This window comes from Rattus norvegicus, chromosome 7 (assembly GCF_021556685.1).
Source record: "Rattus norvegicus strain SHRSP/BbbUtx chromosome 7, alternate assembly SHRSP_T2T, whole genome shotgun sequence".
Taxonomy (NCBI): Eukaryota; Metazoa; Chordata; class Mammalia; order Rodentia; family Muridae; genus Rattus; species Rattus norvegicus.
In genome coordinates, this window is record NC_141540.1 from 99,595,353 (window position 1) to 99,621,653 (window position 26,301).

At 44.0% G+C, this 26,301-nt stretch overlaps 1 protein-coding gene and 1 long non-coding RNA gene across 2 annotated transcripts in view; one reads left to right on the forward strand and one right to left on the reverse strand.

The window, feature by feature from the left end:
• Nucleotides 1-16,197, forward strand: part of LOC134479910 (uncharacterized) — a 42,190-nt gene extending 25,993 nt beyond the window's left edge. Inside the window, exons 2-3 of the long non-coding RNA XR_015625571.1 lie at nucleotides 1,572-2,733; nucleotides 14,760-16,197. This is a non-coding gene — a long non-coding RNA (uncharacterized LOC134479910). The remainder of the gene's footprint in view (nucleotides 1-1,571; nucleotides 2,734-14,759) is intronic.
• Nucleotides 1-24,742, reverse strand: part of Anxa13 (annexin A13) — a 52,625-nt gene extending 27,883 nt beyond the window's left edge. The window contains 2 exon segments of the mRNA NM_001134910.1: nucleotides 2,398-2,482; nucleotides 24,706-24,742. Of these exon segments, the coding sequence (NP_001128382.1) occupies nucleotides 2,398-2,482; nucleotides 24,706-24,720 (100 nt within the window). The 5' untranslated portion in view covers nucleotides 24,721-24,742.
• Between the last annotated feature and the right edge of the window lie 1,559 nt (nucleotides 24,743-26,301).

The window sequence follows — 26,301 nt, forward strand, 5'->3', positions numbered from 1 at the left end:
GAAACCATGTATTAGCCACTATCTCCAGTGGCTCTGATGTCTAAGAGGTTACTGGTCCATATACTCTTTATTGGGGCCTTCTCTGTGGAGGGTCAGTTAGTAGGCATCACTCCAAAGGGTAAGTCTAGGCAGACTGGTGGATGTGCAGTGCCTTGGAACTGAGACTGGGGCAGCAGAGGAGCCTAGGCTGAGAAAGAGTGTACATGTTAGGGAGAGGCTGGGGACCCTTTGGGGCTGCCCACGACCCAGGTCATCTACATACTTAGGGCATCATAAGACACCAATGTTCCAAACTAGACTCTAAGTTTTGGCATCATTTGGAGAAACAAACTGTCATTTCATTATAGAACATTATAATTTTTGGCTTGCATTGGTGGGTCAGTGATAGGAGTGCAGGTAATCCGTCCTGTGCTTGGGCCTCCTAGCCTTCCTTCCTTCATACCCTCAGCATCTGACCCTTCATGGCTGTTTAGTGCCTTACAGGATGACTGATGCAAATAAAAATATCTATAAGTACAGACTGCACACCACAGGTCAGAGAGTTCGTGCAAAACAACAACAACAACAACAACAACAACCCCAGAATGTAAAATACCTCATTATCATTTTATGTTAATAGTGGAATAAAATTATATTTTTATATAAATTGGGATTGATGAAATTGTATCATCAAAAGAATCTAACTTGTATGGGGTTTTTTTCTCTTAACATTTAGCTTCTTAAAAACTAAAGTAAAATTGGGCACAGCGGCACCTGCCTTTGGCACCAGCACTTGGGAGGTGGAGGCAGTAGTGTCAGTTTAGGACTCAGTTACATGAGTCCAAGGCTAGCCTAGCGTACCCGGTCTTCAAAGTAGAGCTGGGAAGATTGTTCAGTGGGTAAATTATTTGCTATGGAAGCACGAGGGCGTGAGTTCCAGTCCCTAGCACCTATGTAAAAAGTGGTGTACACCTGAAATATATGTGCTCAGAAACAGGAGGATGCCTGGGCTGGTGGGCTAGCCCGTCCAGACGATCAATGAGCTTCATATTCGGTAAGTGATCTTTACTCAAAACGAACAAACAAACACACCAAGGTGGAAATGGAGGGAAGAAGCCACCTGACACCAGATTTTGGCTAGCACATTCATGACCACATGTAGCTGCAGCATAAACTTGCAAAACTGCACGTGGCGGTGCATGCCTCTAATCACAGCACCGAGGAAAGAGAATTGCCATTATTGGTGAGGCTAGCCTGGGCTATACATCAAGTCGTCACCTCAAAGTAATATTTAAAGTAGTAGAGTGACCATGTGGCTCACTGTGTGACTGCTGGAGAGCTTCACTTTAGACACCTAGATTCTGCGCTGGCAAGGCTGTCCCACAAATTATGTCAATGATATAAGTTTGCTTCATAGTGTGCTTGTCAAAGGAGTTGAGATTCTACACTTTCAACAAGACCAAAGATCTCTCAGGTGGCCAAGTTTTTATCAGCTCCACCCTTTGTTTCAGAATTTTATGATATGGGGCAAATGTTTTACATCAAGCCTTCCATTCCCATCTAATAGTTCTTATATCACATCTATTTTACAGGCCTTCAGGGAAGACTGAACAGGATGATGATGGATAAGTGACACTGAGCTGGCAGTGGTCACACAGGCATTCTACACAGGAACAGGCATGTTGGCTCCATTCTGCGGTCACATGCAAGAGGGGCATGAGAACACTGATTCTGGCACCCAGTAGGTGCTCAGCCCAGTGTTTTAAATGAACTCCAGGTGAAAGTAAATAGTTCACCAACATGCTATATCGTTACCATACCCAACCCCTGTCTGCAACCCATGGCCAAGTATCTGGACCTCACCACACAGCATCAGGGAAGTCTCAGCTGCCTGGAAAGCACCCTGGAGTTCTCTTCCACTCAGCAAAACTCGGCATAAACACCCTGAGGCTTCCACACAAGGCCTTTCCTTGACAGCTGTCTGCCACAGCAGGAGGCGAGCAGGAAGCCACTACCTCTGGGCTTTTCCTCTGATTTCCTGTGGCTGCCACAGCCAAGCAGGGCTTGCCTACTAGCTGCCTCTCCCTCATCATGAATCCAGGCCTACCAGATGGGATTCCTCACTACCTTCCATGGAAAAGGACAAAGTGATTTAGACAAGATTAAGGCAGAATGAACTTCACTCCGAATGAAGTTCCCCATAACTTCAAGGTCTGACTAAATGTCACAAGATGTAGCTTCCAATAGCTCAAAAATGTGCCTCTATGATAATGTGGCGACCCCAAATAAAGAGATCCCTGGAAGTGATTGGAATACAACAGCAGGCAGATCACTTTCCTGTCGCTATGAGAAAGCTGGTCATGACTTCAAGCTTAATCAATTTAAAAAAGAGATAAGTGAAGAAAACAATTTTCCTACCCATTCCTTTGCAGGCTTTGTATAACTTTTTGGCATCTCGGTCGGCATCGAAGCCATGGTGATGGTGATGGCTTCTCTCTTTGGCCTGGAGGGGAAATAATTCAAAGGGTGAGGTGGATAAAGCAGTTGTTCTGAAGTTAGTTTTGCTGGATTTGACAACCAACTAGAAGACCAAGCCATCGTCCAAACACGAGCGGGGCAGATGCTGCTCTACAAGTGGGTGTTTGTGGGAATCAGAAATGGCTGCTACTCCTTAGGGCCCTTGGCCTTGGGTGGTCATGGCAGAAGGGTCTCCTCTGTTCTTAAGGACAATTGATTGCTCTGGCTAACTCTATGGTAAGTGATTTTCATAGCAACCCATCTTTGTGTGTCCTTTTCTCTCAAACAAAGCGCAATACCGTGGGCCAGTGTCCTCCACGGTGGATAGGCCAAGTATATCCAAGGAGCAGGATTTGCTAGCCAAAGCTGAGGGAACCTTGTCTAGTATATCATGTTCCTGGCCTAGAGCAGTGCCATCCATACAGCAGAGACATCGTTTAGTTTGTCAGAGACTCTGTGTGAACTGACAGGGGAGAAGTTTTTAGCTTTTAGTTCTTGTGGGAGAGAAAAGTCCTGTTTACATATTGAGCTGTCTTATGTTTCAGTCCTTAGATTAGTCACCCACTGCTGTGTTCTTCTGTGTATGCCAATCTCCTTATAATAATAATAATAATAATAATAATAATAGTAATAATGTGTTGCAAGTGTGAAGGTTTTCCTTCACTCAGTCAATAAACTTGGTTTTTCCTTAGTTATTTTAAAAAGACACTTTCATCAGCACTAAACTGGAAAACCAATACATTTGCATAAAGAACAGATAACAGTCAAAGCAGCAGATCATGATCAAAAATGTAAAGGCTAAATGACCACTTTCAAGCTGAAAGCCTTGAGTTCTGAGTTCTCTCAACTCATTGCCTTTCCTCACCCAATGAGGCGCCCCTGTGTTTCCGTCAGTGAAGCTGGCTCAGGTCCACATCCCCTTCATTCCACTTCCCCTCCTTGTACAGAGGAAGTAAAAAGCAAGCCACACACAGGACAATGGCCGTGTAACATTTGTCTGGTTCACACCACTATTTCTTTGGTGGCTTGCCCCTCCAACATGCTTGGTGACCCAAATGGGGCTGTCAGTCATGAGGCCTGGTTCTCATTATTGTTGGTCAACAATGTGGACACCAGCCCCGTCACTCTGGCTGTCATGATCTGTTCAGAACACAGCATGCAGTCATGCCGCGTCTTTCCCTTGGTAAACATACTGGTAGAGGTATAAGGGGCCCGCTCTCGCTCTTGCTCTCGCTCTCGCTCTGCCTATGGGGTCAGGACATAGGTCTGCTCCTGCTCTAGTATCTGCCTGCGTTCCTCCATGCTTCTTGCCATGATGATAGTGAACTGAACCGCTGAAACTGTGATGCTAAGCTTTATGAGTTCTGTTGTCATGGCGTCTGCTCACAGCAATAGAGCAGTGAGTAAGACGCCGGTCCTTCCTTATGAATGTGCATGTCTGGCATATGATGTAGAGTGGAGTCCATGTCAGAAACACTGTCCTTGACAGGGAAGGATCAGGACACAGGCCCTGCCTGACTCCTTGTAGAAACCACTATTAGCCATGCTGGCTACCCTTTCCAACCATTTGAGAAGAGAATGAGGTCTTGTTCTTTGGAACAGAAAGGTCTGTAGTATTGGAGTGTGCCATGCCATGATTATTTTAGAGACACAGGAAAAGGGAAGAGAGGAGGAGGAGGAGGAGGAGGAGGAGAAGGAGGAGGAGGAGGAGAAGGGGGGAGAAGGAGGAGGAGAAAGGAGGAGGAGGAGGAGGAGAAGGAAGAGGAGGAGAAGGAGGAGGGGGGGGGAAAGGAGGAGGAGAAAGGAGGAGGAGGAGGAAGAGGAGGAGGAAGAGGAGGAGGAGGAGAAGGAGGAGAAGGAGGAGGAGGAGAAGGGGGGGAGAAGGAGGAGGAGAAAGGAGGAGGAGAAAGGAGGAGGAGGAGGAGGAGAAGGAGGAGGAGGAGAAGAAGGAGGGGGGAGAAGGAGGAGGAGGAGGAAGAAGAGGAGGAGGAGGAGGAGGAGAAGGAGGGGGAGAAGGAGGAGGAGAAAGGAGGAGGAGGAGGAGGAAGAGGAGGAGGGGGGAGAAGGAGGAGGAGAAAGGAGGAGGAGGAGGAAGAGGAAGAGGAAGAGGAGGAGGAGGAGGAGGAGGGGGGGGATCTCAGCCTGTTTGGGTTTCTTTTTGTTCTGGGTCTGTCTCCACAATGAGCATATTTATGTTTGCCCGAGGCTCCTTGGTTGGTCCTGGGGTGTCCTGGAGCTTTTAGAGGAGCTGGAACAGGCTCCTAGGAAGTAGGCCATAGTCATTGTCCATTGTTAAATGGGTAGCTCACTTTGGGGCCTAGTCCTGTTTGCCAAAAAGGAGATTTCATTTGTAAAACCAAAGGCATGGTGAACTTCCACATAGAGGAGGAATGTGGGGTCAGACATAGAGCCGGTGGCAGTGACCTCCAGCATGGGGTCATGATATTCCCAAGCTTTTGAATGAGCACACAGATACTCTTCCTGTGTAGGAAGAGTGACATCCTTGTGTAGATGTGTTTGTCTTGAGCAGCCCTGGCACCCAGTGACACTCAGGAAACAACGGTGGCACAAGAGACTGGATGCCAGTAACAATCAGTGTGAAGTAAGGTCTGGGCTCTGAGCCACAGGAATTCTGGTTCAAGTGTGATTCTGCCACTTGGCTCTTTACCTGAGTCAGTGCCACGATCTGTAAAATGCAGGCCATGTCTACCTTGTGAGGCCCAAGTGGCGTGAGACTACATTTCAAATGCCAGATTTATAACACACAATGGCTTCCTGCCAGCGTTCAATGTCCCACTGCCACAGAGCATTCACGGTTGTCCTTCCCTGCCTCTTCAGCCATGTCTTGCCTCTTTGTCCTTTAATTCTGTCTATAGTGTTTCAGGAAGTGATATTCATGTAGATATCAGCTACACACGTGTTTTTGAGTCAGGATCTCATGCATCTTGGGATGTCCTTGAACTTGTTATGTAACAAGAATGACCTTGACTCTTGAGACTCCGGCCTTTACTCCCAAGTGCTGGGCTTACAGATGTGCACCATCATGACAAGCCTGGCTCAGTTATGCATATTGGATCAACAAGTTTGGGAAGTTATATGAACATATATGAAGATTCATGAGTTTCGTATTCTGCATATTTTGACTCACAGATATTTGGCATACGTTTTTGTATTTATTCTACATATCTTTTTTTTTTTTTTGGTTCTTTTTTTTTTTTCGGAGCTGGGGACCGAACCCAGGGCCTTGCGCTTCCTAGGTAAGCGCTCTACCACTGAGCTAAATCCCCAGCCCCCGTTTTTGTATTTATATATAAAGATAGATGTGTATGTCTATATATCACAATATCCAAACAGTATAATTTATTGTAGTTGGCCACTGAAGACCTCCTAGTTAAGCTAAGTAGATTGTGAAATGTTACCCATTACTGGCTGTGTAATCTACCTGCTAGCAAAGATTCTGGGTCTTACCAGAATAATTTATCGCACTCCTTGTTGACTTTATTGTCTCATCAAACATTTAAGGAAGGAAAATAATAGTTTTTTATTTACAAATCTATATCTTGCTCTAGGTTTTTTTCAGTGGGCTGGAGAGGTGGATCGGTGTTTAGGAGCACTGGTTGCTCCCCCAGAGCACCTAGATTTGATTCCCAGCACCCAGGAGACAGGCCACGATTGTCTATAATTCCAGTTTCATAGGCTCAGATGCCCTCTTCTGACCTCCAAGGCACCAGGCTCTCATGTGGTGCATAAACATATATGCATTCAAGTGCCTGCTTGCTCCACCATTGGTCCTGAAGGGACTTGTTTGCAGAAGGGGGTAAGAGAGAAAAGAAGAGATGAAGAAAGAAAAGAAGGAGGAAGAAAGGTGAGGAAGAATGGCAAAGGGAGGTACTCTTCAGAGGAGAGCTTCCTTTGCTGTGACCCATCTTAATTAATTCACGTGGCTCTTACCCAGTTAGACTTTCTGTTTAGTCTGTTGTTGTGTGCTTTGTTTTTAAAGCAGGGTCTCACTCTGTAGTTCAGGCTAGCCTGAAACTCACTCCATAGTACAGACTGTCCTCAAAGTCAAAGCAGTCCTCCTGCCTCAGCCTATGGAGTCCTGGGAATGCTCAGTTCTATAACAGTATACTCGTATTTTTCCAATCCCTGTGTTACCTGAGCTGAGACTCGAGACTGAGGGTAGAGAAGCCTGAGTTACTGGGATTCAAATCCAGCCTGATGAGGAAGCTCTTAAGCTTTCACACCGCCCCCTCCTTTAGAGACTTCGTTAGCCATTTAATTAGCATTACTGGCTCATCTTTAAAGCGCATGCTCTAGCTCATGAGTAATGTGGCATTCAGATGCAGTCGTGTCTGGGACAGGGTAGCAAGATGCCGGATTACGGTGATCACTTGGTTGGTGGCACGTAGGAGGTGGGCTGCCTGGTGATGTAAGGATGTAAGGGTCATTTGTAACTCTCAAGTATTGTTGACATGTAATAGGAGTGGCACCAGGATTTAATAGTTCCATCACAGGTCCCCGGAGGTCCTGGCTCGGGGCACTCTGGTTAGTAAATATTTGAGAATGGTTGCTTGGTGTCCAGGCTCCAAGCCAGCAGGGCTCAGGAAGTACAGAGGGCAGAGGGCCACTCTACACTGATCTGCTAGCTGCTGCTGTTGGGGCCACTGTGAAGTAAATGAAGAGGGTAAGGATATTAAATATCATCCTGAGTGAGGTAACTCAGACCCAAAAGGACATGCATGATATGTACTCACTAATAAGTGGATATTAGACCAAAAAAAAGTACAGAATATCCAGAATACAGTCTACGGAACTCAAGAAGGTTGACAAGCTAAAGGGGCCAAGTGAGGGTGTCTTGATCCCATTTGGGAGGGAGAAGAAATCAATCACGGGGTGGGGGAGGCGTGTAGAGGGAGGGAGGAACATGGGTGGGAGAGGGGATAGGGGAGGGAAAGGGGAACATGATCAGGTATTGGCGGGGGCAGGACTGGAGCCCCGAGGGCCAGCAGAATGAATGGAAACAGGCAACCTTGAGAGGTAGGAGGTGAGGGTACCATCTAGAATATAGCAGAGACCTGGGAGGTGAGAGACTCTCAGGACTCAAAGGGAGGGACCTTAGATAAAATGCCCTACAGTAGGAAGAGGGAACTTGTAGAATCCACCTCCAGCAGGAAGACAGGGCATCAGTGTAGGGATGGGGTTGCCATCCCATAGTCAAAAACTCTGACCTGGAATTGTTCCTGTTTAAAAGAATTGCAGGGTCAAAAATGGAGAAGAGCCTGAGGGAAAGGAGGTCTAGTGACTGGCCCAAAGTGGGATCCAGCTCAGGGGGTGGCCAGAAAGTCTGACACTGTTACTGATGCTGTGTGTGCTTACAAACAGGAGCCTAGCATGGCTGCCCTCTGAGAGGCCCAACAAGCAGCTGAAAGAGTCAGATGCAGATATTTATACCTAACCAATGCACAGAAGCTGGGGACCCCTGTGGTTGAATTGGGGAAGAGCTGGAGGAAGCTGAGGAGGAGGGTGACCCTGTAGAAGGACCAGCAGTCTCAACTAACCTGGACCCCTCCCCAAGATATCTCACTGAGCCACCAACCAGGCAGCATACATCAGCTGATATGAGGCCCCCATCACATGTACAGCAGAGGACTGCCTGATTTAGCTTCAGTGAGAGAAGATGCACCTAACCCTCAAGAAACTTGAGGTCTCAGGGAGTGGGGAAGTCTAGTGGGATGGGATGGAGGGTGGGGATGTCTTCTTGGAGACAGGGGAGGAGGTATGGGATGTGGAACAGTCAGAGGGAGGTTAGGGTGGGGGATAATGACTGGACTGTAGAAAAAGATTAAATAATAATAATAATAAAAACAAAGCAAAACAACAACAACAAAATACAAAGGGCAGGATTAGAGGAAGAAGGTGTTGTCTGAGTCTACGAAGCAGGAACAAAGTGGAGGGAGACTGTGCTGGGGATAGCCTGAGACATGTCTAGATTCTTCTTAGAGACAGCAATTATCATACCAACATTCATGGTACAGGAAGCAAGCTTTGCTATTCTGGCTTAGCTTGTCTTGTATGATTTACTGTTGTTGTTGATGTTGTCGTTTGTTTTACTTTTCAAAAGCAATATTCTTGAAAAATTTACGATCTGATCGATGTGTACTTCGTACCATACACTGCATACAACTTGATGCCTTTAGTTATACACATAAACCCGTGGAACTGTCACCACGGGCAGGGTTCTAGACACGTCCTCACCCGCCCCAAGTCACTGTGCTCCCTTGAGCGTGTGGTGGGAGCACTCCATACTAGATCTGCACGCTGACTACTGTGATGTGTGTGCTAGAATATTGTTGAGTAGTATTCCTGGCAGGGAAGAGGTGCCTGAGACACAGTGTAGCCACTCTTCCATGTACAATCCCAAGAGCTTGACTACTGTAGGTACCACCCTTAAGTGGAAGGGTGCCATGTTGGTCTTCTAGTAACTGGTTTATTTTACTTAGCTGAACGCGTTCTACACTCATCAAAGTTGTCAGTACTGACACGATTGTTTTCTTTGTTAAGTCTGAAGCATTTCCCATTGTAAAGTTGCCTTGTATTGATTTTAAGGATGTTGTGATATTGAGAAAACTGAGTTCTAACTTGGGAAAGGACTTCTTCGAGGCAGAATAGATTCTTTCTGTGCCCTTGAAGATATTTACCCTTGATCCAGGTACAGATTTCCTCTTTTATCTTTTGTTTTTCCTTCTGAAAGTTAATAAGAATTCCACCTCTTATGGCCTGCTGTAAGGATGTGGACATGGAGCATTTGACAGGATGGTTGGCATGTGGCGAGCACTCATTATTATTTTGGTTATCTCCTTCTGACTTTACTTGGTTTGCACTGGGCTGAGTAAATTCTTCCTGGGGAGTCTTCAAAAATTGGAACCTGGCCTATTGAGATAGCTGCTTTGGTAAAATGCTTGCTTTGCAAGCACATTGATGCAAGTTCAATCCCTAGAAGCCATGTAAAAAAGACTAGGTATGGTACTGCACACATGTGATTCTGGCACTGAGAGACAGTGCTCACTGCCCAGCCAGCCTAGCCTGGAATACTTGGAAAGATCTTGTCCTAAAGAAACAAGCAAAAACTAAAAGCAATATGGGGATCCCCTTAGAAATGGCATTTGTGGCTGTCTGGTTGTCATTTGGTCTTTACACAAATATGTGTTGGTCTTCACACTTGTACGTTAACATACATACACACCCACACCCACAACCCCCACCACACAAACAAATAAAATCTACCTTTACCACAGTGAACTCAAAGTTGTGAACTGTATATTTTGTCTTAGAACCAAACCTCTCTATTCTTTTAATTAGCAGCAAGGACTGAAAGCCACAGAGAAATGTCTGGGAAGAAAGCTTAGCACTGAGAATGACAGCCAACCCATATCACTTATTGCATGGCAGGCCCTGGTCTACATGATTTACATAAAACCCATTTTTAATCCTAGCAGCAACTATGGAGACAGGGACTATGACTGTGCAAGTGAGAGGACCAAGGCAGAGAGGTAAATTAGCCATCCAAAGTCAAGCGATGGGGCAAGTATGCACACCTACACTCTGCTATATCAGTACTCCCATTACTGACTCTTTGGGCCCTGATTTAAATCATTTTTAAGAATGGAAATTGTAGTCCACATCTTTGAAAGATTGTCTTTCACAGAAGCATCATTTGACACATGTGCCCTGGCCAGAGAAGTCAAGAACCTCTTGCGTAGATAGCTGTGGGATCAAGAGGTGTTTAATGAAGCAAAAATAAAAAGTGAAATGAAAGCTGAGGGCTGGGTACCACTCCTTGCAGGGTGATATGATTAACCGTCTCTTCTTAGGCAGGCTGGGCACGCAGGAGGGTCACTGTGTCCAGAACCATCACCCAATGTTCCTTTTCATTCACATAGAACCATGTGTTCTGCTTCTTATTTGGAAACTGAGATTAACGCCTGGCCTGAGATTAACAGTCATGGAAAGATTAACTATTGGCCATTTGGCACAATGACCCAAAGCTGGCAAGGGAGCTTTTCAGTCCTTCACAAGCAATGAGGACACTTCCTTCTCCTCTCCCCGTCTCACTCACACTTTCAAACTTTCCCCTGTTTTCCAAAACAGAAAATACTACAGCATTTTGTGTGTGTGTGTGTGTGTGTGTGTGTGTGTGTGTGTGTGTGGTGTATCTGACAGAAAGGCAGAGAGAGACAGAGGCAGAGAGAGGGAGAGTAATTTTAGTGAAGGCATTCTGAAGACTGGAAAGGTATGACCAGTAGAAGGTCATTTCTGATGAGTATATTTGGGGGTAGATGGAGGCGACTTCCAGCCTGACAAATTGTCAAATATTGTCATAGGTAAATTGTTATTGTGTTTCTCTGATAGAATGTATAAATTGACTCCTACTTTGTTTTATTTCCAAGAGGCCGTCATGGTGAGGCAAGGGAGGAAGGGGAAAGATACTTCAAGTGGATCCTTCAACTGTAATTTTTTGGGTGGGACTTCATGACTCTTTTTTTTCTTTTAACAAGTCATTGCCATTGATTCTGTGTAGTTATGAAGAAAACAGTTGTATATGGAAATATACTAAAGCCTCTATTCTGAAACCATCTCTACCTGTCTGCCTAGAACCGGGGATTTCTTGGGATGTGGGATTTTCAGTACTTAGTCTGACAATGCTGGGGTAGATCAATCATCCCATCTGAGGCTGACTAGGTAAGTTTGCAAGCACCACTTATGAATCTCTCACCTAACCCTGGGCTCAGAGAGGTCATATCAGGTATTGGAAACCAGATGTATAACAAGTTAGCAACCTAGAAACCAGGCTTTTGATTATGGTCTCATTTTATAGAACATCCACTGACTTTGCCTTTTGTGTTTACATTCTACATTAGAGACATCTACCATATTCCCTTCACTGTGACGTTTACCAGCCTGCCTTTTCCCTTAGACTATAGAGTTCTTGGTGGTAAGAGTCATTTCATGTCCACTGTCACTCCCCAAAACTCAACACAATGGCCACCCACTAAGGCACATGGCCAGTGTACATGTATTAGTGAAAGTAATGGGACCCTATGCTGCCAATCCCAAGCATCCAGCATGTAACAGATGGAGGGACTCTTTCTTAGGTGGTCACAACACTTCTCTGTCTTTTCAGGAGATGAGGATCCTCTTCCTCATAAAATGTGTAGCATGGCCTTGTTCTACTTTGTGTCATTGTCACTGGTCCAGGACAATGGTGAGGACAGGAAGGGAAGAGAAAATGTATCAGGTTAGATATGCTGAGTTGCAAATGATAACAAGCATCCTAGGATGGTGGGGCACAGAACTGAAAGGAAATAATGGTAAGTGAAGTTCCTGTTCCCTCGGGAAGACAGGACTCACGGTAAAGCGAGGGCTTCGGATACTCAGATGTGGAACAAGTCTGAACTAAACTGAACTTAGAGCTCCTAGAATTAATATAACATGGAGGGGAAATGGGCTTTGAGGAAAATGTCCTGGCCAGGATAAAGTTCAGTAGTTTTTAAACCCTGGCTGCATATCACAATCATTTTTGGATGCTTACAAAGGACAGAGCCATACTTCGGTCTCACTAAACCAGGAGAGCCAAGTTATAGATAGGTCTTATGTTAGTTTGAAATTCTCCACACAGTTCTAATGGACAGCCACAGTTGGGAGCCATTGGTTGGACAGTAATTATAAACATTTCCTGCTCACGTTCCAATGTAAGCAAAGGAAGAGTAGAAATGTACTGAGAATTTATGCAGGCAAGAAAGCCTGGACCTTATCCAAAACGCTAGACACAAAGGGAAGATTTTTACCATAGACTCTTACGGTGGGATACAATCAGAGTCTTTTCAAATAGGTGACATGGAACACCAGGGCATGGAAGTCATTAGAACTCCCATTAGAAAAGGAGTTCCCAGGCCTGGGAGGTGACTCAGTGGGCAGATGTGACTGCCATCAAGCCTAATGACTTGAGTTGGATCCCTGGGACTCAGATGGTAAAGGAGAGAACTGATTCCCATGAGTTGGCTTCTGAACTCTACACATGTGCCTTTGACCTCCATATGTATACCGTGGCATGTGACTGGATACCCATGCACACACGTGCACACACACGCCACACAAAATAAATAAACAAATGATGCAATAAGGAAAAGAAAACAATTCCCTTTTGAGGTCTGTCTCAATTCTTCTGGTTGTCTTTGCCTGGTAACATGAGAATTCATACCCTTCTCACCTAACAGACATCGTAAGCTGAGGACCATCCCCCTCCCATCATGTGTGCTCGGAAATAAAGTTGTAACACTCAGTCTATCCAGTTATGTCTGGTCCATGGCTTCTTTTGTATAACAGGATGGAAGTAATTTCACACTGGACTCCAAGGTCTCAGACATTTACCGAGTCAATTCCTATTCTGTCCCGTGCAAACTCTTCTTCCCCCTCACTTTAAAATCCGAGAGCAGGTGACAGGCTCAGACCCTTTAGTGGGAGCCAGCAAACTTGGTTAGAATTTGATACCGCCTTCTGTTTTCACTTACACACACACACTGATACTAGTCCCCCATTCATGGTGCTAATCTAGAGTTTCCTCTTAAGATAAATTCACTGATGCAAAAAAGCAAACAGACTTAAAGATGGTAATTAGAACAGGTAGTAGGTTGGGTCACATGTGCATCCTATCAGCGTCACGAATGTTGGATTTAAGTTTGAACCTTGGGACACTGCATCTAATCCTGTTCTTTCACAGGTAATGAAACTACAGTCTAGTGATTAAGTCACCTGCCTATGGTCACCTACTTACTTATGGAGTACATTCCTGTCCTTGTTAAATAATGACCTCATACCTCCTAATGGCCAGTCAGTTGTACTTTGAGCCAGTTGAACTGAGCACAAATTATTGCACAGTTAAAGTTTGTGGATTCAGAGCCAGTTAATATCCTCATGACGTATCCATAGACATGGATTGAGAAACGATTTGAAACAATCGATTTGCACTTTAAGCATGACATGTTGGTTTCATTAAGGTTGATTGTTTCTTGGTCATGGTTTCCTATGGTTAATCAATCTGATTAAAAGTCTTGTTTTATTTAATAAAATGCACTTAAGTGCGTGTATGTCAAATGCTAAGACTACTAAACAGAAAACATGTTTTTTTGTATATTCTGTTGGGCACATTCAAGCGCAGTTTGAATCTTACAGGAATATTCGATATTCTGCTCCATGATTTTAACTTTATTTCCACTGGGATTCTCCTTGATCACACCAGCTAAGGGCAGAGCTTTGCCTAGCCTCCGTGCCTCTTCCCACTGGTATCTGTTTCGTTTACTAATCTTGGGATGGATCAGAGAGTGCCGGAAAGTGGGTATGGACGCCTGAGTTCCGTCTGCATAGGAGTGTTGGAAGTGTGACAGAGCCATGTGTTGCCATGGATCTTGCTTCCAAGGATGCAGTTTTGAAGCAGTGCTATGATTATTAAGTGATTGGTCATCATTCTACACAAAGAAAGCTATTTGGATAATTTGACAAAAGAATTGAAAGAAGAGAAATGGGGCTGGAAAGGCAGCTCAATGGTTAAAGGGCTCGCCATGCAAATGTGAGACCTGGGGGTGGGAGTCCCTGCAAGGATGGAAATGCTTCATGGGTGTCGTGGTCCTCCTGTAATGCCAGGGCTGGAGCAGTCTGAGTGGGTCAGGAACTGAATCTGGCAAGCTCTGGATTCACTTGTGCCTCTGTAGCATGAGGTGGAAGGCACTTGATGAAGAGCTCCAAGCCTTCACACACATGCAAACTCATGTGTACCTATTCACATGAGGACATGTATGCATGGTACATATAATACACCTGTAGACACATGCAAAGGAAAGAAAAAGACATCTATTTGGATCAGAACCTGACATGCATATTTACATATACTGACTGTGTTTTGATAAATGAGTAAAACTTATATTAGAAATAAACTTTCTTTTGCATGTAGGTGTTGGGACCATCTTTTCTCATTGATTTTTTTTTTTTTGAGACAGGGCTTCTCTGTGTAGTTGGCTGTCCTAAAAATCACTATATAGACTAGGCTGGCCTCAACCTCATATAAATTCTCCTGTCTCTGCCTTCTGATTGCTGGGATTAATGGCTGTATATTTGGTACCTTTTAATGCTGATTGACGTAGTTAGGGTATTTTCTATAAAGACAAATGTTCTTCGGCTGTATGTATTGATGTGACATTTATCCATCAAAGGTGATTGTGGACTTGGCCAGAAGCAAGGAAGCCTGACCCAAGACTCTTCAACAGCCAGCACCTTGAAGCAGTAGGTGTCGTTTGTTGTCCCTGAAGTGGCAGTAAACACTCAGATGTGTAGATATGCGGCCAGTTTGTCATACTGAGTGAGGATATAGGGAGACGAAGCCAGACAGCCTTCTGTGGCCAACCAAGCAGGAAAGGCATGTAAATGAACTCATGAGTGATCACAGCAGTCTTCCACAGTGTCACTCTGCTCAGGGACACCTGTAGCTTAGCAGCTCGTTACTAGCTGGGCAGTGAGGCCTCTCCCCACCCCCACCCCCACCCCCACCACCATAAATCACTAACACAGAATAACAGCTACTGCTGTCCTCATCAGGAAGCCAAAGGTCAGTCTCCAGGAGCTTTTCCCCTGTGATAAGAGATGGGGGTCTATGTGAAGGCAGAAGGCAACAGATATGAGGGCAGATGCAGATTCAGAGAACTGAAGATATTATGGGGACAGCTTCTGCTCATGGCTTTGCTCTCCCAAAGGCGTGTAACAAATTCACTGGCTCTTAACTAACCAGAAGCAATTTCTTCTGGGCAATATTGCCTGGAAACCTTTACCATGATTCCCAAACGGGACTACTCCTCTTATAGAAAAGGAGAGACGCCATGGATTGCTCAATATCCTCCAATGCATAGAAAACCCCTCAGGACAAATCGCTACCTGAGCCCTAATGTCAACAGTACCAAGGTCCTACGTGCCCAGGGTCTAGACGGCCTGTGCGTTTCAAGATGCCGTCAACACATTCCTTTAGAAGGCAGCCCATGGCTGAGTTTCCAGTGGTGAACGGTGTGTGGGTCCTGACCAAGGCAAAGGTCTTCTATTGCTAAAAGAAATAACCAGGCTTCCATAAAAGGGAAGATTAAAGGCAGGCTGTGCCTTTCTGAGGACAATTCTGAGCAATGAGTAATAGGATACAGTAATGTTGAAGAAATAAATGGAGCTGAACACAGACCCTGAGCCAGAAGCTGAGTGAGAACTGTCACCTCCGTTCTGGTGTCTGCATCCTGGTATTGAGGGCACCACAGCCAGGATGGCAGGATGTCAAAGCTACGTGACAGCTCGTAGTTGGCCCATTTCAGGGATTTTTAGTGCTGTGTTGGGCCCAAGAACATGGAGTATGTAATGCAGTGGTTCTCAACCTTCCTCATGCTGCAACCCTTTGTTACAGTTCTTCGTTATGGTGACTCCAACCATAAAATTATCTTTATTGGGGGCTGGAGAGATGGCTCAGCGATTAAGAGCACTGACTGCTTATCCAGAGGTCCTAAGTTCAGTTCCCAGCATTCACATGGTGACTCCCAGCCATTGTGGGATCTGATGCCCTCTTCTGGTGTGTCTGAAGACAGCTACAATGTACTCATATACATAAAATAAATAATTCTTAAAAAATATTTTTGTTGCTACTCAATAACTGAAATCTTACTACTGTTATGAACTGTAATGTAAATACCTGTGTTTTCTGATGGTCTTAGGTGACCCCTGTGAAAAGGTCATTCGGCCCCCAAAGGCCACTAGCCTTTGAGAACCACCACCCTACTAGAAAGCGAAATAGCATTAATTATCTGGAAATTAAATTTGTGGTGTGGAGAAAATGACAGTCCTCTTCAAGGGTTGTCCACAGATTGTTCCGAGAGCCAGAGACCTAGGCACCAAGCACAAAGGGCACGGGGGCTGCTGGGACGTAAAGGGTCTTTCTCAATGGTGACAGGGGCCGTGTCTTCAAGGGATTAGGACAAATAAAGCAAGTTTTCATTAGAAAGGAATGATCCACTTCCTTCTTATATGGCCAAAGACTGTCTTTAGCCAATTCACCCAGGGTGGAAACTTGGAATTCATTTCCTGTAAGATAAAAAACAAAACACAAAAAACAAAAGACAACTGGTGTGTTCTAGGATCTAGGATCAAAGATAGGTGGGCAGACGGAGTTGAAGAGAGAACGTATTGGGGACAGGGTGAAACGATGGTGGTGTTATTTGTGCTGTACTGTGAGACCTAAACAACAGAGTGTGGACATGTTCTGATTTGCTAGAAAGGACGCAAGGAGAAACAGCTGAATTCACCTTAGCAAATCCAGTCAGGACCAAAACAACGCATGCCTTTCTTCCCCTGGTGAGGGACTTTCATGTGCGTTGGCTCCAAGCCTAGTAATTCTTTTCTTTAATTTTTTTTCGTGTTTTTACCCCTCACCCTGACACTATAACTATCCAAATCCCCATCATAAAAAGAGAGGGTTGTTCTACTTCCTGTCTGTTCTTCAAGTTTTTATTATCTCTTAGTCACCTGAAAGTTACTATGCGGGGTGGGGGCATCAGACGTGATATCAGTGAAAGCCACAGTTTGAAGAAATCAGCAAAGGTAAGGCAATGGCTCCTTCCCAAAGGTAAGCTTGGCCTCAGCCACAGTGATCCCCCATCAGGCAGCATGTGACCCAAGCCAATTAGGATCTTCTGAGATTTAAAATGATGATCTATATGTATGTATGTATATATGTATGTATGTATGTATGTATGAATGTATGCATGTATATATGTATATGCGTACTGTACGTGTGTACATATGTATGTGTGAGAATGAGGAGGTATGTGTGTCTTTGAGGGTAACCAAGGGTCCAGATAAGGGTGATTGGTGTCCTCCCCTTTCACCCTCTGACTGTTCTTTTGAGGTAGAGTCTCTCCTTGAGCCTAGAACACACATTATCTTGGCTAAGTTAGAATACAACAAGGCCCAGAGATCCTCATGTTTCTGCCTCCCTTGGGTGCTGCTTGGATTACAGACATGCACAGGACACCTTGCTTGTTACTTTAGTGCTGGGATTCAAATGCTGGTCTTCGTGATACTTCAGCAAGCACTCCTACCCACCGAACTGTCTCTCCATCCCTCTCTGACATTTTATACATGGGCGCTGAAGGAAGATAATGTACAGTCTTTGGGTCCATTGGCTTTGCTTCTTCAGATTCAACCAACCACAGATAAAAAAACTATCTGGAAAATAATTGCATCTGCCCAGCACATGTAGAGGTATTTCTATTGTCTTTAATTTTGGAGCAGTAGAGTGAAACATGAGTTTACATTGCATACATAATTCAGTGCTATATAGACACTAGTCTAGACATGTCTATATAGTGTCTATGTTGTCCATCAGTTAATAAAAGTGTTAAGCAATTTTATAAGGGACTTGGGAGCCTGTATATGTTGACCCTGATCTCTCTCTATGTCTCTATCTCTGTCTCTATCTCTCTCCATTTCTCTGTCTCTGTCTGTCTGTCTGTCTGTCTGTCTGTCTCTCTCTCTCTCTCTCTCTGTGTGTGTGTGTGTGTGTGTGTGTGTGTGTGTGTGTGTGTGTGTGTGTTTTGGAGCCAATATTTATGGACTCTGGGAGCAGCCCCTGTTTGCCTAGGTTGGAGCTGTGTAGCCAGGCTTTCTCTCACCAGTTTGCTTTATCTGTCACACCATTTCTAACGGCATGTAACCAACTCTTCTTCTGACCCAACATGCCCTCTCTCTCCCACTGCAAATGGAAGATTTACTCTGTTCCAGGGACAAAGGACTCACAGTTCTTCAGTTTTCCTTTACCAATCAGTTTGCCCAGTGAGATCGTACCGTTGGCAGAGGCATAAGGGGTGTGGCCTTGATGAAGGAGGTACATCAACAGGGGTGTGCTTGGAAAGTTTAAAGTGTAGCCAGGTCTAGTTCACCGTATCCTCCTTGTGCTTGTGTCTACTCCTGCTGTTATGCCTGCCCCTCACGGCCATGCCTCCTCACCCTGATTGGTTCCTATCCTTTGGAACTATAATCCAAAACAACTACTTCCTCCTATAAGATGCTTTGATCATGGTATTCTATCACAGCAACAGGAAAGTAGCCAACACAGTCGCAAATTAAAGACTAAAACTTTCTGGAGCGTTTGCTGTATAGCAGGCACTGTATTGGGGATTATACTATGAAGCAAAATAAAACGCCATCCTGTACTCAGAGAACCATCAGTTGAGCATGAGGGGAGCATTCAAGAGAGATGAGTTTAGAATAGTAGTTCTTAACCTTCCTCATGCTACAACCCTTTAGTGCAGTTCCTCATGTTGTGGTGACCACCCCCAACCATAAAATTATTTTCATTGCTACTTCATAAGTACAATTTTGCTATTGTTATGAATCATAATACAAATATCTGATATGCAGGATATGTGATATGTCACCCCTGTGAAAGGGCTGTTTGACACTCAAAGAAGTTGAAATCCACAGGTTGAAACATGGTTTAAGGGCTGGAGAGATGGCTCAGTGGTTAAGAGGTCCTGAGTTCAAATCCCAGCAACCACATGGTGGCTCACAACCATCTGCAATGAGATCTGTTGCTCTCTTCTGGTGTGTCTGAAGATAGCTACAGTGTACTTATATAATAAATAAATCTTTAAAAAAGAAAAAGGAAAATGGTTTAAATCCATAGGCAAGTGAGGGTTATAGAATGTTATCCTAAGATGATGTTTAATGTGGCTTGGAGGAGGTGAGAGTCAGGAAGGGGATGGGAGAAGATGAGGAAGCATCTAGATCCTTAAATGAACCCAGGACACTGTGAAAAATGGCTAAGTGCAAATCCACACTTTATCGTGTGTGTGTGTGTGTGTGTGTGTGTGTATGTGTGTGTGTCTGTGTGTGTCTGTGTGTGTGTCTGTGTGTGTGTCTCTGTGTGTGTGTTTGTGTGTGTGTGTGTGTGTGTGTGTCTGTGTCTGTGTCTGTGTGTATGTGTACATTTGGAGATTAGAGGCCACTATTAGGTGTCTCCTCTATTATTCTCCACAAGGTCTCTCATTGAATCTGGAGTATACTACTTTGCCTAGGCTGGCCAGCAAACTCTTGGAATCTTCTGCCTCCAGATCCCTTACTCAATACCGGGAGCTAAATATGTACAGTGCTGTGCCCAACTATTACACAGATTCTTAGAATCTGAACTTGGATCCTTGGTGGCTAAGGATTTGGCCCTCAGATCCATCTTCCCAGACCCCTGTGATATTCCTCTTCACGGATCACCAAAACCACCATACTTTCCTTTGCCTCATGTTCTTTCTGTTCGAGAGAGGAATCATACCGGTATCTCTCAGGATTGTCTTAAAGACTGTTCAGAGCCTGGCACTGTACCAGGCACAGTGAAGAGCTCAAACCTCACAGATCACAGTGCACACCTATGCAACTCCCACTCTAGTAAGCACCGGACAGTAAATATAGCATTGGCTCTCATCAACACTTCTAAGTCCGTATTTCACCTCTTTCTATCTCCACCATTACTCAGAGTCTCAGTTCTTGCTTCTGAGCTGAGAACAATGCCAGGCTGTACCGCCAGGCTGTGCCACAAGGCTGTGTATGAATGCATGGGTGAACTAAGCGGCCCCCGGTACCTGCAGCCCTCAGGTCATGTATGTCCTTCTGTGAGTTTCATTCCTTCCTTGTGTGAGTATGTTAATAGCTGCCTTATCTGTTCCTAGCAGCCTTCTTACCACCTCTTAAACGTGGCTGCTTTTATTTGCCAGACAGGAAATTCCCCAAAGCCCAGGGCACATAACTTCACTTGAGAAGTAGCTGGACCTTGAATGAAAATCTGTGTGTGAACAAAGAAGGCATGCTTTTTGCGCATGGAATATTTTGCTATCTTTCTTATAACTTTCTATACTCTGGGTAATGATCTAAAGGACTAGATTTCCCCTTGTAAATGCTTTCCTGCTAAGACAGGTGTGGTTTCAGGGAGTTTCTGCTGGGGATTGACTGCTGTACACTTGCATGACAGGTCACAATTAAATGGACACACTCAGTTAAAATCTTATCTTCATTCCTGAAGCTCTTTACAGTGTTTGCATCTGCCTCTAATGCTTGTTTTTGCAGAGATCTAGGCCTGTTCTCCACCTGTTGTGTTCCTCCAAAGTACCCCTGGTCCACCTGTACCTGAGCTTACTCAGCGTTCACTGGAACCCAAACTTTTCTCAATATTAGCTAATGTTTATGTTGGCTAAATATTAGCACAAGCAAGTCATTCACTTGGCACGTTCACAGACTTTGAAGCAGATGGCTGGGCAGATATAACATTTATAAGCTGGTTTTCTTTCATAGGCACTCCCTATGATACCCGCTTTCATCAGCAGTGAGCTGAGCTCTCTCTAAAGTTAGGTGTATGTGTGGGACTTGTCAGTCACTTGAGGGAACACTTAGAAATTCTGATGTCTGGGAGAGCAGCCTCAGCAACTGATTTCAAATCTCTAGGGTGGGACCTGGACACCAGTGGGTTTTAGAATTCTCCAGGTAAATGCAATGTTCATTCAATCTTGGGAACTTGTACCCAAGACAAATGCCTGTATGCATTAGACTTTCACATGTATGAGACACAGGAAAGAAGTATAAGAAACAGACTGAAGTTCCATGCAGCCATGGGTGGCACTAAAATTCTAATTTTTCTTTTGTTTGTAGGGGCATTCACATATGTGTGCTCCTGTGGAGGTCAGAGGTTAATACTAAATGCCCTCCTTAGTTACTTCTCTACTTTATTTGTCTTTTATTGAGACTGGGTCTCACTAGATAGCCATGTACCCCAGGGTGGTTTTGAACTCACAGAGATCCACCTGGCTCTGTCTCCTGAATGTTGGTATTGAAGAGGTGTGCCATCACACCTGGCCTGCCACCTTATTTCTGAGGCAGGGTCTCTCACTGAATCTGGAACTCGAAGAATCATCTAAACCAGATGGCCGGAAATCTCTAGGGATCCTCCCTCCCGCCTCTGCACCTGCAGTGCATATCAGGCATGTGCTGCCTTGCTGTGCCAGCATTTACCTAGCTGCTGGGACTTTGTGCAGCAAGCACTTCACTGAGCTGAGCCTTGGCTGGGAATTTCTGATAACTATCCCAGCGATGCTGATGTTTCTCCTAGGTCAGGGGCCCCATGAATTGCAAAGCTGTCTGTCTGTCTGAACTCTCTTTATCAACATTACAAATAATTTCCCAGAAACCACTCATCCATTTGGGTTTGTGAATATTTTCTCATTTTAGTGCCCTCCCAAGATTTGCTTGTCAGCTCAATGTTTTATTTTCCTCTAGATATCAATTGTCTTGAAAATAACCCGCATGACAACACAGATCTGATGAAGCATCGCTAAAGCTAAGCATAGTTTTCTATGCATCGTATTTTTCTCTGTGTGATGCCTGATAGCATAGGGGCCAGCTTAGGCTGCAACTCTTTAACTGTGGTGTGATCATACTAACCCAGTGTCTTGGTTACTGGCATTCAAACAGGTTCATCACAATGAATTATGTATTTAGTACAAAAAGAAAAAAAGACAAAGGAGAAGAAAGAAAAGGGAAAAGAAATTCAGGACTGGTGAGATGGCTCAGTGGGTAAAGGCGCTTGCAATGAAAGCCTGGAGACCTTGAGTTTGATCCTTTGAGGGCATGTGAAGGTGGAAGGAAAGAATCGACTCCACGAAGTCGTCCTCAGACCTCTATACATGCACCACAGCATGCATGCTCACACATGCACATATACAAATAAATAAAAACAATAAAATCGCCAATGGGGAGAACAAAGAAAAGCCTACAGCAACCGTAGTCTTCAGTTTCTGCACTGGCTAGGGTTCCAGATGTCAGTACTTGGAAAATTCATGCCCTGCTGTCGAAATATTAGTCAAGTAGTTATATGTGGATAGTGATCTGTGTATGTGTCCTTAGGAAGTTATGATTTTCCTCAGAATTAAATGACGATTATAACCTAAACTTAGTACACAGCACCCTGGATCATAAGGATGAGTTCAGTGCCTGCCATTGTGTGTGTATTTTTAATATTAATTAGGAAGTCATGAGTCACCGCATAATGCTTTAGGCTTGCCAGAAACTCAAAAGAAACAGAGCAAAAAAAAAAAAAAAACCAAACAAACACAAAACAGCAACAACAAAAAGAAAAACAAAAACACAGGGCTGTTGTAGATTGCACAGGACCATGCAATTCAAGAACACAACATCCCCTGTGTAGTAATTAATTTGTGAATTGGTTTTGGCACTCAGGTTTTACTTTGTACTTATTCAAGGAGCTTGGTAGGGCAGTTTAATTTGAGTCGTTTCTTAATGTTTTGTTATTTAAGTAGGTTTTGCATCTACTCTCATAGGACACAGTCACTCCTGCACTTGCTATATTGCCTTGCTACATTGTAACTTAGCTTGGGGCAATGTGTCCTGGGGGGACCTTAAAGAGATGCTGCAGGGAACAGTGAAGCCCTAGAAGGCAACATTTTCCCATTAGCTGCAAATATTGTAACAAGCCTTGTGTGAGTCTGTGTGTGTGTGTGTGTGTGTGTGTGTGTGTGTGTGTGTGTGTGAAAGAGAGAGAGAGAGAGAGAGAGAGAGAGAGAGAGAGAGAGAGAGAGAGAGAATATTTTTCAGCCTAAAGAAATAGACTGTAGTTGGGTGACAGTATATTAGTATAGCTGGGAGAAATCTTATCATTTGAAAGGAAAATGAAGTGCCTCCAGGCCATGGTTGAGTGGTGCAAGGCTGCCAAGGCTGGGTTGCCCCTTCCGACAACTGTTGATTGCCTTCTGAGAGGAAGAATGGACCTAGGGATTCAAAAAATGAAATCCACAAGAATTCTCCTCCAGTCTCTAAAGGAAACTGCCCCAGGGAGGGGTGGTTTTTCAAGGAACAAAATGCAGATGTTGAACTGCTGGTCTCCTGAAATCCCTTGTGTCCATTAAAAAAAATTGTAATATAATTAGTTTTTGGCTTCTGGGAAAGGTGTGAATGGATAACTGCTAACCTTTGGCTAGCTAGAAAAGGCTATTTACAGATGATTTAAACTTAACAACCCTCTGAAAACAATACTCTCATACAAGTAAAGACAAACCCTTATAAACAAGACTGGTTTGCAGAAAACAATTGATTTTTACTCCCTTTACCCTAGTGTCACATTGTATAAATATCTGTATTAAGTCTACTGTGTATATGAGATATCTCCATGAAGAGCTACGGTGGCTGCACTGCTTCAGACATTCACATCTCAGCATCAAAAATCTGATTCAAAGACATTTCACTAATGTATAAAATGCAAAGTAATCCAAACTAGTTAATCAGAGGGCAATGGAGTCCTAGGGGCTGGGACGGTGGGAAAAGGAGCAATTACTAATCAATGAACTAACTTTTCTTTAAGCAAGGAGCATAAGACATAGGCCTGCTTCACCATATCATACTTGGAGCCAGTAAAACTATTATTGTACACTTAAATGTTGTTAAGATGGCAGGTCCCACGGTAACCAGTATTACTAAAATAAATGGTTTTCAAAACAAAACTTTAATTCAATTCTTATCTGTCTCATGCAGAAAAGATTCCAAACGGTGAATGTTTTGGCCAGTTTTTCTTGTAAGCCTAGACATTTCAGTAGTAAACAGATGAAACATTTAGTCTATTCTGTGAACAGTTGCGAATATCTGGGTGTTTGGTGATAACACTGGAAGAGTTTCTCCTTGTAGCCTAAACTAGATGGCCTCGCAGGAGCGCCTTTATCTTGCTGCACTGATGTTTTCAACAGGACCCCATCTGTCACACAAACTCTGACTAGGAATAGTCTCTGAGGGTTTGTACAATTTCACCACAACTAAAAGCACTACCCATACATTCTACAAGTATACGCTAGCCATTGGCTTGCGGCCAGGCAATCTTCATTGCCTTATGTTAAATATCCTTTTAAAGCCCTTCTTACAAGATCCCATATACATTTATTTAAAAAGCATAGGACACTCTTGCTAATGCTAGCAACAAGGGGAAAATCAAAGCGATAAATATAAGATATCAATCGTGAGCTCATAGATGAGTGAGCTCTTTCACGGGATAACCAAACAGAAAACTGCGTCCCAAAGGCAGCGAATACTTACGTGATGATTCCCCATCTCCTCTTCTCTGAGACGGCTGTCTTGGAGTTCTTCGAGAAGAGCCTGGTCCTCCCACAGACAAAGTTTATAATGGATCCCGCAGGGCACAATAACTCCTGTGTTTAATAAGTAACTTTGGTATTGGATTTGAATACGCTGTTGGGGATGGGTAGGGAGAGGCGATAGCTGAGAAGGCGCTTTAGCTCCTGGCCATCCGGGAGAGCATGCACTCAGAGAAGGGCAGCTTAGACTCTTTACGTTGAACCATTTAACCACAACTAAAGGACTGGGCTCGCTTCAGTTCTGATAGTTAAAAGATTTTGAAAAGATTATTTTCCCTTTCCCCCCTCTTGTTGAAGATAGGTTCTCATTATATAGCTTGAACTGGAAGAAATCCTCCTGTTTCAGCTCTAGAGTGTTGGTATTACAATCATTTACTACCACTCCTGATATTTCAATAATTTTCTTTTTTTTTTCCTTTGTTTCTTTTTTTTCGGAGCTGGGGACCGAACCCAGGGCCTTGAGCTTCCTAGGCAAGTGCTCTGCCACTGAGCCAAATCCCCAGCCCCTCAATCATTTTCTTAATTAAAATTCGTGTGTGTGTGTGTGTGTGTGTGTGTGTATTTAATAATAAAAAGCTATTTTAATAAACTTGGGAGGCAGAGTCAGGCAGATTTCTGTGACTTTGAGGTTAATTTGGTCTACACGGTGAGTTCTAGGTCAGCCAATGCTACATAATGAACCTGTCTTAAAAACTGTCCTCATCGTCATTGTCATCGTTATCATCGTCATCATCATCCTCATAATCATATTAACCAAGTAGACTGAAACTCCATTTTATTTATATCACTATTGTTATTTTATTATAGATAAAGATTTATTTATTTATTTTATATATGTGAGTACACTGTTGCTGTCTTCAGACACACCAGAAGAGGGTATCGGATCCCATTACAGATGGTTATGAGCCACCATGTGGTTGCTGGGAATTGAACCCAGGACCTCTGGAAGAGCAGTCAGTGTTCTTAACCACTGGGCCATCTCTCCAGCCCCCAGGGGTCATCATTTTCATAATCCAAATAGTTTTTAAATTAAAAAAAATAACACCTGCCAGTCTGAGTAATTTTTTTCTCAACAAAACGATGACCATTAAAAGTGAGCCTACTGAGTTCTCTGTTTCTTCTTCTAGAGGCTTCTGTGAATCCTTCCAAAAGTGGTCTATGCATATGTGCCCCTGTCCATTTCCCTACTTGCCCCTGTCTGTCTGTCTGTCTTCCACTCTTGGTATGTTTATCTACAACCAAAGGATTTCATGATGTATTTTGCTCCATGCCTTGTGTGCTTCTTACACTAGAGATGCTAATCTGTTACAGGCATGAATTTAGCTTTATTTAATAAGTCCACTACCACAGTCCTTTTAGGTTATTTGGGGTCTTCTGCATAAATATCTTAGGTCTTTGGTTTTATCTGTTGAATCTTGAAATGAGATTGCTTATCGAAGAATATGCAAACTTAAAATTCTAGAAGTATTTTGTCAAGTTATCTTCTACATAGGCCTTAGAATGCTGGACTACCGTTGCAGGTCAGCTGACCCATAGG